This window comes from Harpegnathos saltator, unplaced genomic scaffold (assembly GCF_003227715.2).
Source record: "Harpegnathos saltator strain DR-91 unplaced genomic scaffold, Hsal_v8.6 scaffold294, whole genome shotgun sequence".
NCBI classification, from domain to species: Eukaryota; Metazoa; Arthropoda; class Insecta; order Hymenoptera; family Formicidae; genus Harpegnathos; species Harpegnathos saltator.
Genome location: NW_020230088.1, coordinates 12694 through 34830, shown reverse-complemented (window position 1 = coordinate 34830; position 22137 = coordinate 12694). Strand labels below are relative to the sequence as shown.

General features: G+C 35.0%; 1 protein-coding gene across 3 annotated transcripts in view; it reads left to right on the top strand.

Annotated features, from left to right (window-relative positions):
- LOC105186728 (ecdysone-induced protein 78C) overlaps nt 1-22137 on the top strand; it is a 104390-nt gene that overhangs the window by 73496 nt on the left and 8757 nt on the right. For all 3 annotated transcript variants that reach the window (XM_025299834.1, XM_025299832.1, XM_025299833.1), the window contains exons 3-4: nt 9009-9133; nt 21016-21157. In XM_025299834.1, coding sequence (XP_025155619.1) covers nt 9009-9133; nt 21016-21157 — 267 coding nt within the window. The remainder of the gene's footprint in view (nt 1-9008; nt 9134-21015; nt 21158-22137) is intronic.

The following is a 22137-nucleotide window of genomic DNA, read 5'->3' as shown; positions in this document are numbered from 1 at the left end:
AAAGTGCACTGCGTAGTTTCAGTTGTATAAAAAATTCAAGCAATGGATAAAACATCTCAATCTTCGGAAAAGGATTATAAAATGCCATGGCCAGCATATGCAGAAATATTCGAGTTATAGCAAAAACTTGGAAACGAGAACAACTGGGCATTTTTCTGCCCAGTTGTTATTAATAGTCTTAAATAATAAATATGAATTGCTTATTTAAATTAATGAATCTAATTTGAAAAAATTATATACAATATGAGGAATATAATAATTAACAAACTACTTTTATATAAAATTGAAGGAATTTACATAATTACGAAATTTAAAATAATAGCAATATTATTGTAAAAAAGTAACTGAAAAGTAACGACTCTAACGTTTTTAAATAATTATAACTATAACTATAACATGTTATTTTTAAAGGTTAGTAACTTGTAATTATAACTACTTTTTCAGTAAAAAAAACTGTGATAATTAGGTGCTTGAATTAATTCTCGCTGTTTTTTGTAACAAAAACTCATGTTTATTTCAAAAGAACGATATATTATATTTTATGAAGTATTGTTCTTCGGAAGCTACAACCTTTTTCCACTTTCGGGTAACACATGGATTCCGCGATAGAAAAGTTCAGGTTCTTTTGAGGCGATCCATTCATTGAGCCATTTTTTGATATCTTCGAAAGATCTGAAGTGCTGTTGAAAAAGGCCATGCTGCATCGACCGAAACAAATCTGAAAGATAATCTGAAAGGTAATCTGAAAGAGCAACGTCTGATAAATAGGGCGGGTAAAATATCCCATCCAAGTGCCTGCAAGATTTCCTTCACTGGTTTTGCAATATGTGGTCTAGCATTGTCATGGAGAAGAATAATTTTGTCATGTCTTCTGGCATATTGCGGACGTTTTTCTTTGAATGCTCGATTCAAATTGAGTAACTGTCATTGGTAGCGTTCAGCATTAATAGTTTGACTCGGTTACAGAAGCTTATAATATACTACACCGATTTGATCCCACTAAATGCACAGCATACCTTCTTTCCATGAATATCCTGTTGTGACGTTGATGGTTTGTCGGGACTCATGATTTCTTGCGCTTAGGATTGTTGCAACGAATTCATTTTTCATCGCCAGTCACAATTCGATGCAAAAACGACTCCCATTTTAGTCTTTGAAGCAGCAATTCACAAGTTAAACGTTTTGCAATGTCTCTTTCTCCCAATTCATGTGAGACCCAGTTTCCTAGCTTCTAGATGATTCCCATTGCTTTTAAATGTTTGCTGACGGTTAACTCATCGATATTTAGTGTTTCCAATAACTCTTTGAGCGTCTGACATGAATCTTCTCCCAGTAATGCCTCTAATTCTCCATCTTCAAACTTTATCGGCTGACCAGGGCGTCCTTTGTCATTCACATTAAAATCGTTGTCTTTGAATCGTCTAAACTAATCTCTGCAAGTTGTTTCAGATAGAGTATGTTCCCCATAAGGCTCCACTAGCAAACGATAACTTTCAGCAGCAGATTTCTTGAGATGAAAGCAGAAAACTAATGCTTCCGGCAAATGCTCTTTTTTCGGTACGGAATCTTCAATGCAATAAAAAATTGTGTTCTTTGCACTTTAAACTAATGTCACACACTGATTATTAAAGCCTATTGACAGTACTTTCATACACATCGACGGTCATTTTCGGCCATGTTGAAATAGCACAACTACTGATCTCTATCAGCGAGAATTAATTCAAACGTCTAATAGATACTTTTACAAAGTAACTTTCCCAATCTTGGTTTTAAATTAGTAGAAAACGATTATAACGTAACGATTATAACGTAACGTATATGAGGATAAAATATTTGATTACACGCATTCCCAAACTGGAAAATAAATTTTGAAAATAGAAAACAGAATAACGGAGTGTTAATCATGGTTTAAAAAGATACTTTTATTTGTAAGAAAACTGACGAATTTGAATTCGTTTGTTATGAAAATGACTTATTTTGAGGATAACAGCTTTTACTACTTGTTAGCGCGCATTCGTTCCTCTAATATTAAACAGTTTTATTTTAAATTTTACATCCGATTCGATCGTGAGTTGTAGATTTTTCTCTTTCCTCGTGGCAGGTAAAATTAAAGAGAACAGAGATTAACATTTCGTCGATCGCAGCCTTTATCGCAACTCTCTCATCAAATGAAAAGCAGTAGATTACACTTCTTTACTTTCCTCTTTTGAGCTTTATTACTTTTCATTACTATTATTACACACACGGTTTCGCTGCGATCTCTCTTTATCTACTTTTCGGGACAATTTTTATTTTGTAGATATATTGTGACCGTTTACGTAAATTTTCTAATTTCTTCCTCTTTTAATCTGTTTTTCCTTAATTAATTTTCTTTTGAATAATAATGCTTACTTTTTAATTTTACAAAGTAATATACATTTAATTCATACATTTAATTCATATAGTAAGAAGTCATACATTTTTTAATATCTTTATCTAAATGAATTATATTTAATGATTTATAAATTAAGGAAACATATACATAGGAGACAAGATTTTGTTTTCTGTTCTGGTGTAGTTAGTTAGGTCATGACTTTCCACGGTTGCTTTCCACAATCAGAAGAACACAGTTATAGTTATTCAAAGATAAAAAGTTGGTTTAATCAATTAGAATATTATAATAGTATCTGGCAGAATATGGTAATTTATAGTAAATTTCTAATATATTTTGTTGTCGAAAGTTAGTAGTATGAAGAATAGCTATCTGTTAGATACGTAACCAGAGGTTTCAGTGAAAAAATCGAATTTTTAGTTATCTGACGGATATCTTTATCTGTAAGATAGCTATTGGGAGGTGTGAAGAAACAGGGCATTAGAGTTCATTCAAGAACATATCATTTCAAGGACAGAAAATTGTTTCGGATCACCTCGTATATTATGCCCTTGCGAGAAAATCAGCGGTCATAACGAGATGACATAGTTTGCAACTTGGGCCAAATTCATCATCCTTGGTTACCAGTATCGATTATTTATATATTTCGGACAGTTGTCTATGATCTTGGATGTATTCATTAATTATATTTCTAATTAATTGAAAAATAATTTTAGTATACACATTTGTTTATTTTTCTAACACATTAAAGGCACAGTTTTATAAAATTTTATTTTACTTTCTCTCTCTTTCTCTCTCTCTCTCCTTCTTTCTCTCTCTATTTTTTATCCGATATATTTGAGTCACTTCGATTAAACGTCGTTTTTTCCATTAGATATTTTCCTAAATTCTCTCGTAGTGAGAAAATTTGATTAACAAGCTAATAACAATTAACAAGCTAATAACGTCAAGTAATTCAACGAGCAACTTCTTACATACTTCTACTGCACTTCCAAGAGAGAGAGAGAGAGAGAGAGAGAGAGAGAATGAGAAGGGGGGAAGAAGGGAGGGAATGTAAGAGAAAGCAATGTTATTCCGTTTTTTCTGGAATGTTTAATAGCATCGCGTTCAACATGCGTCAGTGCTTGCTGATAATGGGGTACACCTTCAGTCAGTATAGGTAGATTTGCATTCGCGATAACAAAGAGAAGTTTCTGCAACGCAGTTGGAATTCGACATTTGACCGTCGGCCAGTGAAAGAGTTCGCGACTAAATGCTAAAGTCGAGGTAGGCTCAATAACCAAATAATCTTTAGTGATCGTCTCACATTAACGCTACATCACTGTGCCCACTTTTTTCCAGAGCTCTCGGCGGATATAATTACATTTTATGTTAAAATTGTCACGGAGCGTCTTTAACTTTGGATTTTAACATTAACAGACGCAACGACCATTACTTTTTTTTTCGACAGATGTAACCGAAAAACCGGACCATTTATCGATAAATGGCCAGTCTGGTTTTAATTGAGTTTATTGGAGCTGGAGCGCGGACAGTTACTAATAAACGTGAAACGAGCTAGTATGTATCGTTTGCGATATTGTCGAACACGCGATAATATTGTTAGCATCGCGTCGTGCGCCGTTTATTCGAATGCAGCGTGGTACGCTTTCGGTGCATTTACCGTGCCGCTGATTTCCGAACAAAGGCGAGCACTCCCGGATATATTGTAATTGATTTATTAGTAGATTGATGGATTATACAGCGTCGTGGAAAACTGGTTGTTTTCAAAGGGACCGAATGCATGATGCAACGTTACATAGCGTTATCGCGTGATTCAATTGCACAAATTGCGCGGCAACTATTGCTTCGGCAGAACTTTTCTCCCTTTCTTTCTCACCAACCGATACGTCGACAAGCTGAATCTCAATGACTCCATAACTGACGAAGCTTTAAGCAGAAAAACGAACGGTTGTTATCGTTCGGCTAGAAAAAATTCAATACTCACTAGAGTTGGCGCCATGTTACAGCGACTACAGCGACATTGGCGATAACATTCGAAAAAATTTACAATTTTCCGACATTTTAATTTGATTATAGCTTTTTTTTATTAACAAATTATAAAAAACTAAGTTGAAATTCGTAATCAACGACCCAAAAAATACTTGATAAAAATTCTACAACAATAGTTATTGCACTTAAAATTCAATACAACACGAAAATGATCTGGACGCACCGGTGCGTCCGTGCCACTCACGGCACGGTTTTGGCTGGACGCACCGGTATTTTGAATAATTTTCAATTTCCGGCTCGCCATATTGGACCCGCCATTTTGAATCTTTTGACACTGGATTCGACACTGGACTCGACACTGGACTCAGCGACCCCAGAAACCCTCGGGTAACAAGTTTCACAAAATTATATGCACTAGAAAAAACCGTGCAACAAAGGGTTAAATAAGAGATCACAACTAACAGGTATGTTACATGTTACATTGTGTTTACTACACGGAGAAAACACAAAGAATATCATGTACCTAAGTATGGTTGGTGCAACAAAATAGTAATGTTATTTTTCGCTTATGCATATAAAAAGGTTGTAAGAACCATAGTACTCTGGAAGTGATTTGCATGGTTGCCACAATCTTAGTGAGGATAGCTGATATATGGATATAACCGTACGATATTAATAATACATATATAGGAATTTGATAATATATCTATAAGAATTTGAACGTGCATCTGCATCAAATATTGGTAAAATACATATTAGTGCAAAAAAAATCCACATTCTCTTCATCACTGACTTAAAAGAAAAGAGGAATAACAAAAATGTATCAAGTAATTGATAAACTTTTTCTAATTAATATAAATATACATATGTAAATGTGTATGTGTGTGTGTGTGCGTGTGCGTGTGCGTGTGCGTGTGCGTGTGTGCGCGTGTGCGTGTGCGTGTGCGTGTGCGTGTGTGCGCGTGTGCGTGTGCGTGTGCGTGTGCGTGTGCGTGTGCGTGTGCGTGTGCGTGTGCGTGCGTGTGCGTGTGCGTGTGCGTGCGTGTGCGTGTGCGTGTGCGTGTGCGTGTGCGTGTGCGTGTGCGTGTGCGTGTGTGTGTGTGTGTGTGTGTGTGTGTGTGTGTGTGTGTGTACGTGTATCAGTGTAAAAGAAATATTTGTTGTATTCAGTTTTTTAAAAACATAAGTTAAGATTTATTGAACATTACATTGCGTAAATAAGTTGCAAAATATAAAAAAATTAAGAATAATTACAATGCGTGTCTTAAAGTAACATACAATTTATGTTGTTCAAGATCTTTCTCTAAAGAAGCAAGTAAGGCCTTCTACTGATTCTATTAATATCTTATAAATATTCTGAAACAGAAGTAATTTCTTTGAAATTATTTTAAAAAAATGGTTAATGATTTTTCATCATACACAAAAATGAAAATTTTATTTTGAGTTTTAAATATGTAAAAAAAAAATAAAATATAGATAAATGCAGGGTTCTTATTTCTAAAGTCAAAATTTCACTGCAAGTAGGTGGGAAATTATATATATAACTTTAATCTTACATTATCACTTGTATATGAATTGTGTGAAGGTGAATATATCATACATCTGTAGGAGTAGAATCTTCTTTCTGCTTTTCAATACAACTTATATATTTATCACTTGGAGAAACCGGAGAGATAATAGTTGTATCATCAAGATCGTCAAAGGTATTTTGGTCTGCGCTAAGATCTTGAAGCTCCATAATAAGAGATAATAATTCATTACTAGTGGATGGAATAGATTGGGTAGATTCCACTTTTCTTCTTTTACAATCCAGTACTGAGCTATTCAAAGCATCACTCTACAAGCAATTGTAAAATCGCTTTCTACTTCATTGTTCTTGAGAATATTTATAGAGAAAGTTTCAATTATTAGACATATCAAACTAAGGCGGAATTCACCTGTTTACTACAAAGGGAAAAATATAATTTTTCAAAATTCATTCGATCAATCGCCTTAGGCATCAGTTCTTACAAATATTTTTCATTGTTTTCAAAGAAACATGATATGTCATTTCTTACGATACCATGTTCTAGAAATATTTTTTCAAAATATATTTAGAAACAACAATTTTATAAAAGAAACGTTTTTATTCAAAGGAAAATTTCGTGTAGTCCCAGACAGCACAAATCTCCAAGGGACGTCCTAAAAACGTCCAGATGACGTTTTCATGTTTTCAGGGCATCCCCAGGATATTCTTAAGGTATCTCTTGGAATTTTGTGTCGTCGGGGGTTGTTAAAGTAACAAAGCTTAAACATTTTTATTATATCGAATAGGAAACATAATCTTAAATCACAGCCTTCTTAATCTGAAAGATCTTATCTTTGAAAATAGGAATATAATGCTCAATTCCATTGTTTTTTAAAAATAACTCACAAGCTTCGTCCATATTTCACTGCGTTTTCTCACATACACGTTATAAGATCACTACAAAATAGTCAGTGACCAATGCTTTGCACTGCTTATCCATATGTGCTTGCGCAAGAATTTTCATTTGTTAATGTATCGCGCAACAAAACACTATGAATCTCTCAACCATAGTACTTGTTCTACAGACCACAACAGAAAGACAGCAATATCTCTTCGATTGAGGCAACTATATATGAGGACATATTAACTAAACATTACGTATCATAAGAATTGTGGCTGTAAGAACTGTATAGATGAACATATAACAACAATAACTTTTAATGTCATTTCATCTATTTAATTTGAAATCACATAAATTTTCCCTGTAACCATGGAATATGAGAATGCAACAATCATAAGAGTTTTCTCCGTGTAGGTTCTCTGTTTTTCTCTCTTTTCCCTTGAAACATATAACGGAGAACTTTGACATATTGTTAAGTAGTAACTACACGCACATAACTATAGCGCATTCGTTTGTGGACTACGCTTTCGCCTTACCTTCTCGAAATTACAGATCGACTGGGAATACTATCTTCTTGCGCATCTGTTGCACACGTACAACGCGTACTCTACTTTACTATATGTACACATCCGTCTGTCTCACCGTGAAAAAACATATCCTCACGGTTAAGAACGATCGATTCCATCGAGCGGTTGCTTCGAGTCTTCCGGCGCGTCGTCGTTTGTCGCTCGCTTGTTCACGAAGGAAAGGAAAGACGAAAGGAGCAATGCCACGCGACGCGAAGTAACGGGGTTGCTCTTGATTGTCCTCGCGATGTGCTCGCGATGCGCTCACGATGCATCGACCGGACGAACGGTACCTTTCGCTGCGGACTCTGTGCTCCACGGCCGTCATAAAATCACATTGCTCCACGGTGAGGAGGAGATTGGACTCGTCTTGGTCTCTCCCTTCTCTTCTTCTTCCTTCTTTCTCTCTCTCTCTCTCTCTCTCTCTCTCTCTCTCTCTCTCTCTCTCTCTCTCTCTCTCTCTCTCTCTCTCTCTCTCTCTCTCTCTCTCTCCCTCCTCCCTCCCTCCCTCCCTCCCTCCTCCCTCCCTCCCTCCCTCCCTCCCTCCCTCCCTCCCTCCCTCCCTCCCTCCCTCCCTCCCTCCCTCTCTTTCTCTCCCTCTTTTTCTCTCTCTCCCTCTTGCTCCTTTCTTCTGTTGGTTTTCTCTTCCTCTCGCTTCTCCTCTCCTGTACTTCCTCCTCTTCTTTTTCTTCTTCTTCTTGTGCACTGATAACAACATCTTCTGACACGGGATTTCATGAAAGTAAGCAACGGTATATATGTCGCAAAAGCAGCTTCTATATATATGTATATATATATATGTATGTATGTATGTATATATGTATGTATGTATGTATGTATATATGTATGTATGGCTCCCTTCTCTCTCTATTTCTCTCGTTTTGTTTTTTTATTCATCTTTTCCCATTTCTCTTCCCTGCTTCATCTTCTCATCAGCCCTCTCCTTCTTCTGTTGGATGGTCCTGCTGTTGCTGCTGATGCTGATTCCGATGTTGCTGCTGCCGTTGCTGCTTCATCATCCTCTTCTTCTTTTTCTTCTTTCTCTTCCTCCTCTTCCTCCTCCTCCTCCTCCTCCTCCTCGTCCTCCTCCTCCTCCTCCTTCTCCTCTTCTTCTTCTTCTTCTTTTTCTACCGTCGTCAATTGCCCCTTTTCTGTAACGGTGACGCCGGCTTCCCGTTACGCGTCCAACTTGAACTGCCCGCGAACGCGACAGCCTATTCCTTCACATAGGCGAGCTTCGGTTACATTATGGATGCAATCAATTATTTGCCGAATGGACGAAACAAAAAAAAGATGCAGGCCGATGGTTGCATTAAATATCTCACCTGTGTTCCGGACGAATTCATAATGTCTCTCGATGGGGCGAATATGAGAGCGACTGCGAGAGCGTATTTTCTTTTACTGTATATTTTATTTAGAAACTTAACACTGTGTGTAGGTAAAATAGGGTGAAGGAAAATCTCGAAAGAGAGACAAAGATATTGTTTGTCAGATTGCTCGTAGAGTAACACGGGAGCATAATTTTAACGATGAGCTCTAATGAGGTCCTCGAAGGATCGAGATTTATTTTAGTCAGAGAAATATAGAAAAAAATTGATTCATCGCGATTTCCCGTTGAGAACGTGTTTATCTCGTGTCTCGTGTTAATTTCTTCGTCTTCTTACTGTTTTACAGAACAGCATTACGCGGCAGCTGATTCAAACAGTTCTACGCCCGCCAAAAGTTTCGTACCCTGCAAGGTCTGCGGCGATAAGGCGAGCGGTTATCATTACGGCGTAACCAGCTGCGAAGGTTGCAAGGTGAGTATCACGTATCAAAGATCGTTATCGCGAGGGAACGAGAGGCTCGACTCCAAAGTTTTCCAGCTGAAAACACGTACGCTATGAAGTTTATACTAATGTTTACACTCGAGAAAAGAACCGCAGTATGAAACGCTTCGTGTCGGCTTTTTCGTTCGACGTTGTCTGCGAAAAATTTAATAATAATCACTTTAATAACAGAAGTAACCGTTCAATTACACAGTCTCAAGATAGTGTGAGGACAGAAATATAAATATAAGTTACATAAAATAAAAATAATTTAGTTACATAAGTATATATAAATAACACAAAAACACATAATTTTATCTTCGATGGCTTTAAATCCAAACGATGCAATGATAAGATTGATTTGATCATCAATAATCGCAACGACCACGTCTTCGGGGAATAAAAGGATATGCAATTTTGTGGTATATCGCAAGTACTGTGAGTTGTTTCTCTTGAATCATGATTAATACGCAATTGTTCCTCTATCGCAAAATCGTACCTGCGATTAAAAATTGCGTCTATGATTCAGAAATCACACTTACAATTCAAAGTTATATAATTCGCCAAAAGTTGTATGGTTTCAAAGAAGACATGGTATAACAACTATATCATTTTGTTGATAGATAGCGCTACTTTCGAGATATTCACTCATCATTATTTTTCTTAAATGGAAACCCTATTTTTTTATTATATCACCTTTTCCTACAAATTAATTTGAACAACTTTTGTCTGAAACATTTTTTTATTTGCCTAATATTTTTTTAGATATTTAAGGAAAACTCGGTAACTTTTCCAATATTTAACTCGCTGATATCTTGCTGTTTGTCGGAAGAAAAAACTTTTGGTACTAAACTTTTTTACTTTACTTGGTCTCAAGAATATATCGTTACAATAACGCCCTGACTTTTGTTAATTTGATGATTTTGAAATTTCCAAAGGTCGATAAGTTAACAAAAGTTAGGGCTTTATTGTAACAATATTTTCTTGAGACTAAATAGTAAATAATAAAAAAGTCTAATATCATTTTTTCTTCCGACAAACAGTTAGCGAGATATCGTAAGTTAAATATTGAAAAAGTTACCGAGTTTTTCTTAAAGTTTTCCTCAAAAAATTTTAAGCAAATAAAGAAATGTAGGCAAAATTGTTCACATTAATTGGTAGAAAAAGATGATAAAATAAAAAATTGGGGTATCCATCTAAGAAGAGTAATGATCAGTGAATATCTCGAAAGTAGCGCTATTTATAGACAAAATAATGTAGTTGTTATATGCCCCCTTTGAAACTATATAACTTTTGTCTGAAACATTTTTCCCTAAAATATCGCGTTTATAAAAAGATCGGTTTGCACGGGTGGTCTATGACACCGTGTATATTATTTGTTACAGCAAAGAGCCTCGGCTAGCCCCATGCAAAAAATGCCCGTTTTCGATACCTCGATTTTTGAAACTTTTTTTATGCCAAATGGTTACTTATGATGACCCAAAAATCCCTGCAAAATTTCAAGATGAGCATATGCCCCGTTTAAGAAATATAGGGGGTCAAAGTTGACCATGTCCAATTAAAAAATATAGCAGCTTCACATTTATACTCCAATAATAATGTCCAAAAAATTCAGCCGAAATAGTTCTTTTAAGATTTTTGGCTGCTGATTACGAATCTGAAGTCAGATTTTAAAAATTCAAAATGGTGGATCCAATATGGCGGACGAATTTTTCTTAAATTCATCAGATTCACTTGAAACTCGTTACTCAGGGGTTTTTGGGGTTCACCAAATACGAAAGAGATAAAAAACTTGTCATCTTTACTTCTTCTTTACTTATCACAGCTAATGCATTTAACGAAAGGCATTTCTACTAGAAAATCGAACTTTTTGAAGTAGAGCATATAAAAACTTTTTAAACAACAAAAAACCATAGATTTAAGTCATTAGCATGAAAAAACAAAGAGTACAAAAAAAATTTTACCATTTATCATTAATAATATTTTTCAAACAACAATATTTCCAGATTTTCGAAACTGAAACTTTTATTTTATTACATTCGCAAGCGTACGATACAAATAAGATGTAGGATGGAATGGAATGTTAATGAAATGATGATCTGCTGATCGTCTTTTGTTTTCAGGGTTTCGTAACTCTAGGCCGAACTCTTTAAAACGAGACTCAGTCCGCTCGACGCTCACCGCTCCTAGGTAGAATGTAGGTCCAATGTGAGGAAAAATAGGTCCATTGTAGGGCAAAATAGATTCTATGTAGGGTCAAAGTAGATTTAATGTAGTGACAAAGAAGATTTAGTGTTGGTTAAAAGTTAGTTAACCGTTAGATTCGTAATCAGCGGCCCCAAAAACCCCCGAGTAACGAGTTTCAAGTGAATCTGATGAATTTAAGAAAAATTCCTCCGCCATATTGGATCCGCCATTTTTAAAATCTGACTTCAGATTCGTAATCAGCAGCCAAAAATCTTAAAAGAACCATTTCGGCTGAATTTTTTGGACATTATTATTGGAGTATAAATGTGAAGCTGCTATATTTTTTAATTGGACATGGTCAACTTTGACCTCCTATATTTCTTAAACGGGGCATATGCTCATCTTGAAATTTTGCAGGGATTTTTGAGTCATCATAAGTAACCATTTGGCATAAAAAAAGTTTCAAAAATCGAGGTACCAAAAACAGGCATTTTTTGCCGATGCTCTTTTCCATAAAAAAGAACACCTTCAACTATTAAATCGAAAATAATTCTATTAAGTCGAAAATCTAACCTGTCTGTCTTCAGCTAATTTAGTTAATACACAAGTTTGTAATAGCTTCAAAGTTTACGTAAAGGCTTTCCGGGCTATTCAATTATTGGATGATAGATCCTAAATTAGCATATGTTCCCCGGATTTTAGACGAAAACTAACGACAGCATCGTGTTCAACGGGTCAAAATCCTTTGGAAATGATATGTTTTATCCATTCCCTACGATGGGCCAAAATCGACTCTTTTTTCTTTAAAAAATTATTTAATAAATTTTCTTGCGAGTAGTTTCGTCCAGTTACTCTGAAGTAATGAATTTTTTTTTTAACTTGTTATATAACATTCATTTAGTGAATCCTTTTTCAGTTACACCCTGTAGAAATGGTTAAAAAAAATTACTTTTACCTTTCTTTTATATGATTTAGATGCTATAAGTACACAGTTGGTTTCAATGCAAACGTAGCTCACATGTTCTTAAAAGCTTTTAACATTATATATACATGGTTTGATCAATTTGTTCGAAATTTATTTCATTCCATTTACTTGTGAAGATTTTGTGGAATGTGATATTTAATGGTATAAAAGTAAGAAAATAAATTTAAAATCATTATAGACATGCAAACATTTTTATTTGCGACGAGATAAAGAATATATGTATGTATCCTAGTTTTCTCATGTTTTGTATGTGCGTGCGTACAAGTAAGTAAATATTTTTGTCTATGTATGTGTTTATATTTATTTTCATTTTTATTTCCTACATAATAATATAATAATAATATAATAATATTTAATAATAATAATTTAATAATAATATAATAATTTAATAATATTTAATAATAATATAATAATTTAATATAATAACTATGTTTTACTAATTATTATACTAATTATTATAATTGTTTAATATTATATTATAGGTTATTCTATCAATCTTTTTATACTGTACTAATAACAAGCTCGATTTGACTCGCAATAAAAAACGATATAATTTTTCGTTTTACAAAGATATCCCCTTTTTTTGAAAATATATTTCGAATCTTAGAAAATTTCCACGATGCTACATTACGCGTGCTACATAGCACATGCTTCCATTTTTAATTATTTTCCCAAAGTAAAAAATTGTGTTTTCTTACAGTGGACATTTCAAAATATTTGGATGCGAAGAGAGAGAGAGAGAGAGAGAGAGAGAGAGAGAGAGTGGATTTATTTATTTTTAACATGTTTAACTTTTATTTAAACATTACGGTTTCCATCATGCCCCAAGTTCCCTTATGATTAAAAATCGAGATAACGATATAAAATCGTGCACGATTGAAAATCGCGTTTGCAATACAAAATTGTGATGCAATATATTGCGTTCATCGCGATTCTCAAAAAAGATCGCATCTCACATACACAATCGCACATCCTTAGGAACAAGTTTGTTTTCATGTTTTACAATTCATCGTCGTGTGGTGACAGATAACGAAGTATCCGTGCATGACATTCGATCGAGAAAAGAAATCTTTAGGAACGACATGTAGACACAAGTTGCTTGCGCCGATACTTTCCTCTCGATACTTCACTGTGAGTGAACCGATCATCGATTTGACCCTGTGGTAGTGGTAGTGGGGTCAAGTGCAACTTACGGAGCTTCGATCCGCAAGGATGCATGACGACGATGCATCGTCGGGTATAATAATCCGAAACGACTCGTTCGCACTTCGGGACAGGATATTTATCGGTACGCGCGCGCTTCTTAAACATCGTGGGAGAGGTGCACATTCACCGCTGGTGTGCGCGCTGTGCACGCCTGAGATTTCATACGCGGAAGCCCTAAGGCCGGAGTTAACGGTGAAATGGTGCATTCTCACATTTACGCTAGCGAGTTCTGCGGACTAACATACGTACGCACATATACGCATGAGCACGCGTATAAGTTGAATGCGTGTATAATTCTGTTACGGTAAAGTCACGTAAAATTAGCTGAGGAGTGAGTCCTCGTTCACTCACGCTTCTCCAAAATTTTCTCGTGAAACATGGTAATAAACAACAAAATCTTTACGTTTGTAATGTTGCACGAGTAGCTTCTGAGCCACCATTTGCGATACTCGGCAATGAAACTCGCAGAGGAGTACGAAGCAATGTTGAGAATTAATCGATCAAAAAATCACTGTCGACTAAAATAATCGGCAAAATCTATCATCAAAAACAATAAATTAATCAATAAATAGTCATGTATGTAATTATGAACAATATATTTATCTAATAAAATTAATAATGTCAATAAAATTAAATGAAATAACTGCTGGTAAATTAAGTATGTAATCAATCAAATCAAAGTAAGCATTCGAAACTATTGTATGCAAGTACGATTTGCTCGATGTTTTCTCATTATTTCAAGTAAAATGTCAATGGACTGATTATTCAATTCATTATTACAAAAGTCCGAATGACAAGACTATATACTTGAAATCGAGAGAGAGAGAGAGAGAGAGAGAGAGAGAGAGAGAAATGAAGTTTTGCAGTTTAATTTGAATCGAGCGTCAACGAGGTTCACTCGTGTGTAGGAATGCCGATTTTTTTTCAAACAGATCGATTTAAAGATTGATTCGAATCACGGAGAAAAAAATCTATCTTTACAAAATCGGTTTGTAAAGAATTGATTTCAGAAAATCGATTTGAATCGGTATACATGTAGAATGAGCCACTCATTAAAGTACATATACTATCCGTCAAATTTCTACTGTCTAAAGTAGATCTCGTGTAATTCATATAAAGTTCAATATGAATTAAAGAAATTAAACAGATAGTACTCTTTTGGTTGTGTTGTGTGTATGTGTGTGTGGCCAGAATAAGATAGAAAAAATATTTAAATCTTTATTCTAAGGATTTAATTAGATTAATTAAACATCCATCAAGGGTTTTTTAACGTTATTAAATAAGAAATCACGTTTACTATTATATACATATACATATGTATACAATGTATACTATTATATGGAGTGGCTGTGATTGGTTCACGCGTCTGATTCCACTGAAAATTTTCGCCCATATGACATCGGCCTAAAGGCAACGTAATGTGCATTATGCAGCCATTGAGTGAGTTTAAATGTTATAACTAAAATAATTAAAAAAAGAACTATATTACTAGTAAAAACTGAAAAAATCGTGTTGGCGATTTCAAAATCTACAGATCGATTCTTGAATGGATTCAGTTCCAGAAATCGATTTGAAATTGATCTTTTAAACTCCGATTAATCGATCTTTGATTAAATCGATTTAAAATCGGCATCCTTACTCGTGTGCGCATGATTGTACTTTAAAGATCATCGAGAAACGGCGAGAGATAACTCTCCCGCTATTCATCGCTGCGTACGATGTGTACGGCTACCGCTGGTTGTTTTTATTGGACGATGATGGTGCACAGTGAGGCGAAAGGTCCGACCGGACATTCGAGCCAAAAATTAAATTTGTAAAAATATCTAGTTTTGGCATGTTTTCTTGTTCTTCATACTTCAATCTATTTCAAATTATGTTTCAGTTATCGAATATGATTGAAACTTCTACTGAAAATATTTAGCCAAATTCACACTTGGTGCAACTAGTAAGGGTCCACCGTTTCGATACATATTGCGTTAGAGAATTGTCACATTAAAACTATACAAGAACAATAGCTGAAACTTTTACAACATAAAAAGTAATGTTCAAACTTGATATTAAAATTATCGTCATATTAAAAAAATATCTGAATATGCATAACAAATATATTTAAAATAATGGAATTCATACAATCGGGATTCAATACTTCAAGCTACCAAAAAGTTTACAAAAAGTTTAAGGTCCAAAACGGCCCAAAATATGCAATATACCAATTGATTGCGGAAAGTATCTAGTTTATAAAAACTTTTATTGTCCCCCTCCAGGTCCCCCTTTTATTAAAAAATTGCATTGAGAGTTATAAGAACATGGTAAAGTGTCATAACAGAGTTTGCATTATAACAGAGTTCGAAATTATTCTGCATATCAAGCAATTTTATATCAAGCAAATCTAAGTGAAAGATAGTTGAGTATCTAAACTAACGATATTTTTCAATATACTAGATCTGTAAATATGAAACCGGAATGCCCATAGATGGCCCTAGCTGTCAATGTAGTTACCGTCAAATCGCGTCATTGACGCCATTTCCATTTGTTGACATCTGACAAAGATTTTCAACTCACAACAATACAAGTTTCATACAACAGCATAGTTTGTAATAACGTTGAACATGTCGAATTTTGTGCCTGGAAGCTACGATTTGCGGACAACATTGATTTTCTGTTACCATTTGAAGAAAACTGTTGCAGAATCGCATCGAATGCTTGTCGAAGCTTACGGTGAGCATGCTGTTGGTAAATCACAGTGCTTTGAGTGATTTAAAAAATTCAAACGTGGCGATTTTGACGTGAGAAACGAAGAACGTGGAAGACCACCGAAAAAGTTTGAAGACAGCGAATTGCAAGCATTGTTGGATGAGGATGACGCTCAAACGCAATAACAATTCGCGGATCAATTAAATGTGACACGAGAAGCCGTCTCCATACGTTTGAAAGCCATGGGAAAGATCCAGAAGATGGTAAAATGGGTTCCACATGAACTGAATGAAAGACAGCAGGAAAACCGAAAAACCACTTGCGGAATGCTGCTCGCCAGGTACAAAAGAAAGTCATTTCTCCATCGAATTGTGACTAGCGATGAAAAGTGTATATATTTTGAGAATCCTAAGCGTAAAAGATCATGGGTAACTCCAAGCGAACCATCGACATCGACTGCAAGGACAAATCGCTGTGGACGGAAGACAATACTCTGTGTTTGGTGGGATCAAAAGGCTATGATCTATTATGAGCTGCTAAAACCTGGCGAAACCGTTAATACTGAACGCTACCGACAACAAATGATCGATTTGAATCAAGCTTTGCGTGAAAAACGACCAGAATATCAAAAAAGGCAACACAAAGTGATTTTGTTTTATGATAATGCACCATCACACACAGCAAAACTGGTCAAGGAAACGATTAAGGCGTTTAGTTGGGAAATACTTTCGCATGCGGCTTACTCACCAGACTTTGCTCCGTCCGATTACTACTTATTTGCATTGATGGGACACGCACTTGCTGAGCAGCGCTTCAGTTCTTACGAAAATGTACGAAATGGCTCGATGATTGGTTTGCCTCAAAAGAGCAACAGTTTTTTTGGCGTGGCATCCAAAAATTGTCAGACAGATGGGAAAAATGTATAGCTAGCAATGGGCAATACTTCGAATAAAATATGTTTTATCATTTTCATACAATAAACGAGTATTTTCTATACAAAAATTCCGGTTTCATATTTACATACCTGATATAGGATGTTGCACAAATTCCAAACAAAAAATATTGTCTTATAAAATGTTCTATACATACTTCATGAATATACACTATACAGGATGTCCCATTTTAATGTCCCACCCCAAATAACTCTTCAGTATTAAAGTTTCAAGGAAAATGATCTAAATAAAAGTTGTAGGGATTTAAGTGAGCTACCTTATGATAACTTTGACTTTGACCTTAACCTCTATTTTCAAGGTCATTTGAAGGTCAACTTGCGTTTATTAAATGGGGATCCTTATTTTTTATTACACTGTTTTTTCTACTTGTTAATTTGAACAACTTTTGTCTAAAACATTTTTTTATTTGTTTAATATTTTTTGAGATATTTGAGGAAAACTTGGTAACTATTTTAATGTTTAACGATATCTCGCTAACTGTTCGTCGGAAGAAAAAGTGGTAGAAAAAGTACTAGACTTTCTTGCTTTATTTAGTTTCAAGAATATATTGTTACAATAGCGCCTTGACTTTTGTTAACTTTATGATTTTTGGAAATTTCAAAATCATCAAATCAACAAAAATCAGGGCGCTATTTTAACAATATATTCTTGAGACTAAATAAAGCAAGAAAGTCTAGTACCACTTTTTCTTCCGCCAAATAATTAGCGAGATATCGTAAGTTAAATATTGAAAAAGTTATCAAGTTTTCCTCAAATATCTCAAAAAATATTAGACAAATAAAAAAATGTTTTAGACAAAAGTTGTTCAAATTAACTAGTAGAAAAAAACAGTGTAATAAAAAATAAAGTTTTCCATTTAAAAAACCTTCAAATGACCTTGAAAATAGAGGTCAAGATCAAAGTCAAGGTCATCATAAGGTAGTTCATTTAAATCCCTACAATTTTTATTGAGATCATTTTCCTTGAAACTTCAATACTGAAGTGTTATTTGGGGTGAGACATTAAAATGGGACACCCTGTATATTTTTATATAATTGGATGTATTTATGGTACATCACAGACATCAAATTCTATAAAAATAATATATTTTACTAAAATAAAAAATATATATAATGTCCCATTTTAAATGCTAGGCAAATATCTCGAAAAATATGGAAGATACTGAAAAATGTTTAAGACAAAAATTGTACAGTTTCAAAGGAGACATATAACAACTACATCATTTTGTTTACAGATGGCGTCATTTTCGAGATATCACTAATCGTCACTTTTCTTAAATAGGAACCGCAGTTTTTTATTATATCATTTTTTTCAATTTATTTCATATCATCAATTAATTTGAACTTTTGCCTCAAACATTTTTTTATTTGCCTAATATTTTTTGAGATATTTAAGGAAAACTTGGCAACTTTTTTAATGTTTAACGATATCTCGCTAACTGTTCGTCGGAAGAAAAAGTGGTACTAGACTTTCTTGCTTTATTTAGTCTCAAGAATATATTGTTAAAATAGCGCCTTGATTTTTATTAATTTGTTGATTTTGAAATTTCCAAAAGTCGATAAGTTAACAAAAGTTAGAGCAATTTTTTAATAAAAGAGGGACCTAGGAGGGGGGCACAATAGAGATTTTTATAAACTAGATACTTTCCGCAATCAATTGGTATATTGCATATTTTGGGCCGTTTTGGACCTTAAACTTTTTGTAAACTTTTTGGTAGCTTGAAGTATTGAATCCCGATTGTATGAATTCCATTATTTTAAATATATTTGTTATGCATATTCAGATATTTTTTTAATATGACGATAATTTTAATACCAAGTTTGAACATTACTTTTTATGTTGTAAAAGTTTCAGCTATTGTTCTTGTATAGTTTTAATGTGACAATTCTCTAACGCAATATGTATCGAAACGGTGGACCCTTACTAGTTGCACCAAGTGTGAATTTGGCTAAATATTTTCAGTAGAAGTTTCAATCATATTCGATAACTGAAACATAATTTGAAATAGATTGAAGTATGAAGAACAAGAAAACATGCCAAAACTAGATATTTTTACAAATTTAATTTTTGGCTCGAATGTTCGGTTTTCGGGTTTTTCGCCCCACTATACGGTGCAGCGGTACATTTTGTCTGACCTAGCGCGGCGGTTTACTACTAGCTCGAGCACCGTGCCACCGTGCACTCAAGCTATCGTGGTTTGAGATATTGCACCGTACGTTTCTTCGGAAGCTTGCTCGGATAAAGTTCGAACAATCTTCGGTATTTGAGAGACTTGGAATACTTATGAAATTATTTAATATATTTTAAACAACGTCAAGAAAAAAAAGAGAGAGAGAGAGAGAGAGAAGTTTGTATTGTTCGAATAAAGTTTGTACGACCGCAAATGCGAATGTTGATTTCTTTGTTTGCCAGAAAACTGGTTATAATTCCACTCGAAACTCTATTTTAATGAGAATGCTTCACATTTTGTATCTTTTTATTTTCTGTCACTTATATTTTTTGTATTATGTTATAATTTTTTTATTACTTTCCACCGTATTAGTTGAATAATTTCATGTCAGTTATGTGTAAAAGTCGATTAACATCGCGTAATTTATTAGCTCTGTTCGCGTTCGTCTTCTTTTTCTCGTCCTGCCCCTGCCGGAAGATTCTACGACTTACAATACAATCTCACCGCATGTGATTTCTATTCGCCGAAATAATTGCGATTGTTACCTCCCCTTCTCCTCCCCCCTCTCGTCACGCGAGCAACGAAGACAAATAGACCGGTGCGACGTGACATATCGATTTTAGAAACAAGCCGAGGGAGCTGGGCCCGCGCGCCATCGGTTACTAATAGTATCGACAGTTACATTACAGGTAGTCGGCCTATCTGGTATTTCAGGATATTAGACGTTGGGATACACGTCGACGTTGTTGTTATCGCGCGTGATGCCATTATACGAATACCTTCCATCAATTAACGCCGGTAGTAATGAGCCAATAAACCGATGCTTTCAGCGGCGGAATGCTCGCGCACACTCGTCCACACATCGCCACCATTATCCCACTACTTCCGCGTGAGCTTTTCGCTCGGCGAACTTACACTTCGGACGTCCGTTGTTTATGTAATAAACGATAGCGTGAAAGGTTGTAGGATGCGCGACGTTGTTCCAGAATCACCACCATCTCTCTCTCTCTCTCTCTCTCTCTCTCTCTCTCTCTCTCTCTCTCTCTCTCTCTCTCTCTCTCTCTCTCTCTCTCTCTCTCTCTCTCTCTCTCTCTCTCTCTCTCTCTCTCTCTCTCTCTTCCGCATGCGCGTACATGTTATAGGTTATCAGAATATATAAACCGAGAACATTTGAAAAGAGAATTTTATTACCAGGGAGAAAGTGTGAACTTTCCAGGATGCGTAACTTCAATAAGTGAATACATTCACGGTGAACGACTGTAACTTTGATACAACTTTCATCAAGGGAAGAGTCGCGATTGGAAGGAATTATGTTGTCGAATGATCCGTTGAAAATATGATTCTAATACATCATCGAGTAAGATATCATTTAGCTAATTGTCGATCGTGAACGTGAGCGTAATTACAATATGACCGTAACGCGGAGTTGTATTCGGGAAAATGGCTACGACACGTTTTAACATGTATTGCGTGTAAAGTGTCCGAAGAAACCGCTTTTCCCACGAGCGCGTTTTCCGCTACGCTCTAGCTCGTTTTTCCCGCGCTTTTCCCCCAGCATTATAAAAAAAAAGAAGAAGTGAAGAGTGTCATATTTTATGCGCCGATGGAGAAATATAATTAACCACGTGGCAGTCTATGGGATCATTATTAATAGCATTTCCTTTTACTTCCTGTTCAGGGCTTCTTCAGGAGGAGCATACAGAAGCAGATAGAGTACAGATGCTTGAGAGACGGCAAGTGTCTCGTCATCAGATTAAATCGGAACCGTTGTCAGTACTGCAGATTCAAGAAGTGCCTAGCCGTCGGCATGTCCAGAGATTGTGAGTATCGCGCGAGCGTTCTCTGACATTTTTACATTTGGTCGTCGCCATCGTCCCGAAGACGATCGGTCAATTCTAAAATGTGACAAACTGACATCGAAGAAGAAACGTCGGAAGGAAAATGACCGAGATATTTTCCGGTGATTAAAAATACGGTATCACGATTTGCGTCGGAGCTCCTTATTTCGACACTTGCATATGTCGAAGAAATTGCGCGGCACCGTTAAAAAATCAAATGGAATCTTGGGGAATCGTACTTCTCTGACTGTTAGTAATGCAAAACCTTTTCTGCTTGCTTCATGCCGACAGAGAGAGAGAAAGAGAGAGAAAGAGAGAGAGAGAGAGAGAGAGAGAGGAGGGGTGAGAGAGAAAGAGAGAGAGGAAGAGAGAGAGAAATCTGTTTATTAGTCTCCGACTATAAATATACATCTTAAGTTAAGTTAAGTTAATGAGAACGCATCTGCTTTACATATTCTGTAATTTTTTTGCGGAACAATTTTACAGACTCTTCACTCTTTAGTGATTCCGGTAGCGTATTATACATATTTAGAAGTTAAATTTATATAAAACTTACCTTTTTAAACAAAAAAGTAAGACAAAGGCCCCAAGTACAAACACAACATGTATTGCATTATTTTTAGAAATTTCAAATTCAAATTATTTTTTTAAGTTATATATGTGTACATAACATAAGTTTTTACAAGTAAAACTTATAACTATAATAAAACTTTACAACACTATTCTACTGTACAAAAGAAGTGATATATTAGAACAGTAGCGCCAACTGAGAAACCTAACATATATATATATATATATATATATATATATATATATATATATATATGATTATTGTATATTTAATATTTTTACAAATCTATATATATATATATATGATTATTGTATATTTAATATTTTTAGAAATCTCAAATTCAAATTATTTCCTTTTTTAAGATATATATTATGTACATAACATAAGTTTT